The sequence below is a fragment of the Meles meles genome, chromosome 12 (assembly GCF_922984935.1).
Source record: "Meles meles chromosome 12, mMelMel3.1 paternal haplotype, whole genome shotgun sequence".
NCBI classification, from domain to species: Eukaryota; Metazoa; Chordata; class Mammalia; order Carnivora; family Mustelidae; genus Meles; species Meles meles.
This window is the reverse complement of record NC_060077.1, coordinates 47,308,324-47,312,678: the sequence shown is the minus strand read 5'-3', so window position 1 is coordinate 47,312,678 and position 4,355 is coordinate 47,308,324. Positions and strand designations below refer to the sequence as shown.

Below are 4,355 nucleotides of genomic sequence, written 5' to 3'. Positions count from 1 at the left end.
TCCACAAAATGTAGGCTCCGTGTATCAAGGGATTTTGTGTGTGTGTATGTTTTTTTTATTGCTTTATGTCTGCTGAGAATAATATTTGGTACGTAATTGGTCAGAAAAATATTAATAAATATTTTGAACAAATGGTCATATTTTGCTCTAAGCCATGTGTTGAAGCAAATCTCAAGTAAAGCTCATACACAAGACTCTGAGGAAATTGTCTCCATGACCACTTATCTGTTTACACCACCCCAAAGAACAAGAAGCTGGATGGTGTTGCTTTATTTTGTTTCAATTCCCTTATACATCGTGTCCTTGTATAAATGGATACGCCTGTCCCTGTATCAGGGAACAGCAGACCCTTCCCATTTACTTTGCTCTGTTGTCCCTCCTTCATGTGGTTTCTTCTCCAGAGTGTAGTCTGTTCTTTCGAAAGAGGAAAACTCCTTACTAAAATGTGAATAAATATTGAAGTAAGCCTACACATCAGAGATAACGATAAAGCAGTGAGACTAAAGCAGAATTTTTCTGTTGTAAAAAAGAAACTGTTTGAAAAACGAGGAGCCATTTTTTCTCCCATTCTTGACCTTGAGCAAACTGGGCTGTTTGGTAGTGTTATTATCACCTCATTTGAGCCAATCAAAAAGGGAAGAATGAGATGTTGTGAATTACAGGAGGAATGGAGTGGGGCTTACACCTGGATTCAAAGTGTCAGTTGGGCACGTCAGTCGCTAAATTAGGATCATGAAATGCTTCAGATCGCAACATTTAAATATCTGTATGCTCTGCTATCGGGAAACCTTCTTGATATATCCTTGTCGATACATATATCCTTCTCGATATTATATCCTTTTCACTCTGCATGCCAAATGTCAGAGGCAGCAAAAGACAGGACAAATCTGCAATGTCTACACTGAATGCATTCTCATGGGCTGGTTTCTCCTGGTCGCAGACACACTCCAGTCTCTGTTATAGTTGCTGCACAGGATCACTGACAGGACCTTGATATAGCTTAGTTCACTGACCATGATTTCTGTAACTTGCAGTTTCTGTCTAGCTGACTCATCCATTCTCTCAATCTTTGAATCTAAAATTCAAACCTCCCTTACTAGTTTCACCTGCATTTTATCTCCTAGCCCAAGACTTCCCTGTTTATTCCTTTAGCCCACAGAGGAAAGAGGAGCCGGTTCACATCATTACCTACCGCCCCAGCCACCACGCTCTTGCTCCACATTCTGTTTCAGGCAATCCCAGCATCTCTGGCCTTTCTTCAGAGTTAGGTCTCCCGAAAGCTTTGTCCTTCTCACTCTTTTCAATACCTGTGGACCTAAAACTGCTCCTAGGCGCAGACAATGTACACTAAGGCCCCAAACAGTTTTGCCCTACACTTAATTTTCATAGACACTTCTCTAATCTTCCTGTCTTATCTGAGGAGGAAGGGCAGATAGCTAAGAAACAGCTGGCAAAGTCACAGCCCAGGGACACAGGCCCATTAAGACACGGAGGTGTAGTAATAAGATTATAGAATGTTTCCCCTCCCCCACACCTGTCCCAACACTACCACCCAGCAGGGCTTCAATATAATAACAATGGCCTACAGCTGAAAGAGTTGCAAGACACAGGCTTTGTCTAAGATGAAGTACTTAGGAAAGCCCAAAGTTGGCAAGGGAGATAAAACAAAGGGAAGAGAAATTGGAAGTCTCTGGAACCTGCAGCTACAACAAATATTCCATACAGCCCAACTCCTAGCTAGACTAACATAACACCTCACACTAAAGGCCTACTACTACCTGATATATCGTGTGAGGCTTTCAACCAAAAAAGTACAAAGCAAAATAAGCAAACAAAATACACAGCCTAAAGAAGGAGAGCAAGCATCAGAACCAGATTTAGCTATGACACGGTTGCTAGAATTATTAGACAGTTACTAGAATTATTAGTTTTAAAATAATTATATTTACTATGTTAAGGGCTCTAATGGAAAAAAAAAGAGTCAATAGGCCGAACAAGTGGGTAATGTAAACAAAGAGATGAGAACTGTAAGAAAGAAAGACTGTATGTAAAAACCACTGTAATAGAAGTGAAGAATGTGTGTGCAATGGATCCATCAGGAGACTGGACATGAAGGAGGAAAGAGTCAGTGAGTTTTCAGATATGTCAACAGAAACCTCCCAAACTGAGATGCATAGAGGAAAAACAAATGGAAATGAAATAAAACAGAACATCCAAGAACTGTGTGACAATTATAAAAGATAAAACATATGCATTGTTGGAATATCTGAAGGAGAAGAAAAGGAGAATGGAGTAGAGAAAATATTTGAAGGGATAATGGCCAAGAACAGATACCAAACTACAGACCCAGGAAGCTCAGAGAATACAAAGTTGGATAAATATTTAAAGCTATACACCTTGGCATGTCATTCAAATTTCAGAGAATCAGTGACCAAGGGAAAATCCTTAAAGAAGCCAGAAAAAGGAGGGCACCTAGGTGACTCAGTTAGGTAAGTGTCTGACTCTTGATTTCCACTCAGGTCATGATCTCAGGGTTGTGAGACTGAACCCCATGTTGGGCTCTGCACTAGGAGTGGAGTCTGCTTGAGATTCTTTCCCTCTCCTTCTGACGCTCCCCAGCCCTGGCTTATGCAGGCTTATTCTCCCCACCACCCCCGTTCGAAGGGGGAAAAAAAAAAAAAGAAAAAGACACTAGAAAAACAAAACATCTTATCTATAGGGAAACAAGGATACAAATTACATTGGGCATCTTATCAAAAACCATGCAAGCAACAAGAGAGTGGAGTGAAATATCCAAAATGTTGAAAAAAAAAAATCCATCAAGCCAAGGTTCTACATCCCTCAAAACTGTCATTGAAAAGTGAAGGAGATTGTGTGAATGAAAAAAAGCCACAGACTGGGGAAAATATTTGTAAACCACACATCAGATAAAGGACTTGTAGCCAAAATGTGCAAAGCACTCTTAAAACTCAATGATAAAAAAACAAACAACCCAAGTAAGAAATAGGCCAAAACTTCTCTTTTACCATTCCCACCAACCTGGGCTGTTCATACCAAAACCAGGAAGGCAGCTGCCTTCATAATTGAGGAGTACGACATGTGCCTAGAGAACTTCCACACCAACAGGCCTGTGTGCAAAGATATCACTGTTATTCCCAGCAAGACGCTCTGTGACAAGATAGTGGGCCATGTCACACATCTGGTGAAGGGGATTCAGAGAAGCCCGGAGAGAGGGATCTCCAGCAAGCTGCAGGAGGTGGAGAGAGAAAGGAGAGAGAATGATGTTCCTCATGTCTCAGCCCTGTATCAGGAGATCATGGAAGTAGATCCTGACACTAAGGGCATGTTGAAACTCTTGGACTTTGGCAGTGTGTCCAGTCTACAGGTCACTCAGCCTACAGTTGGGATGAATTTCAAAACACCATGTGGAACTGTTTGAATCTTTCTGCTGGACTGTAATATCTCCAATAAACCTTGGACAACAGCAACAACAAAGCGTGGCCCAAAGCCTGAACAGATACCTCACCAAAGATGATATACAGACGGAAAGGAAGCATATGAAAAGATCCTCAAGGTGTATCTTTAGAGAACTGCAAATTAAAACAACAATGAGACCCTACTACACACCTGTTTGAATGAAGAAAATCCAAATCACTGACAACAGCAAATACTGACAAGGATGTGGAACAGCAGGGATTCTCATTCATTGCTGGTGAGGATGCAAAATAGCGCAACCACTTTGGAAGACAATGTGGCAGTTTCTTACAAAGCTAAATCTAGTCTACCAGATGACCCAACAATTGTGCTCCCTGGTATTTACCCAAAGGAGTTGAAAACTCATGTCCACAGAGAAATGTTCACAGAAATGCTTATTCACACTTGTCCCAAAAGTCCTTTAATAGGTAAATGGACAAAGTATAGCACATCCAGATAATGGAATATATATTCAGTGATAAAAAGGAATGAGCTATCAAGCCATGAAAAGATAGGGAGGAAACTTAATTGCTCATTATCAAGTGAAAGAAACCAATCTGAAATAGCTACATTTTGTGGAATTCTGACTACATGACATTCTGGAAATGGTAAAATTGCAGAGACAATCAAAAGATCAGTGGTTGCCAAGGGTTTGAAAAGATGAGAAGGGGTAAAGAGAGAACAACGAGTAAATGGAACACTGGCATCTTTTAGGACAATGAAACTGTTCCGTATGATGTCATAATGGCAGATACATGTCATTATACATTTGTTGAAACCTCCAAATTTCTACAATACAAAGGGTAACCATTAATCTAAACTATGGATTTTATTTAATAAAAAGATATCAACACTGGTTCATCAGTGGTAATAAATGTACT

The 4,355-nt window shown here is 40.3% G+C and overlaps 1 protein-coding gene across 1 annotated transcript; it reads left to right on the top strand.

Moving 5' to 3' along the window:
• Positions 1 to 2,109: 2,109 nt before the first annotated feature.
• LOC123953890 (40S ribosomal protein S17-like) lies at positions 2,110 to 3,439 on the top strand. Its single transcript, XM_046024351.1, has 2 exons — positions 2,110 to 2,124; positions 3,008 to 3,439. The coding sequence occupies exons 1-2, from the start codon at positions 2,110 to 2,112 to the stop codon at positions 3,437 to 3,439; spliced, it is 447 nt and encodes a 148-aa protein (XP_045880307.1).
• The last annotated feature ends 916 nt before the right edge of the window (positions 3,440 to 4,355 follow it).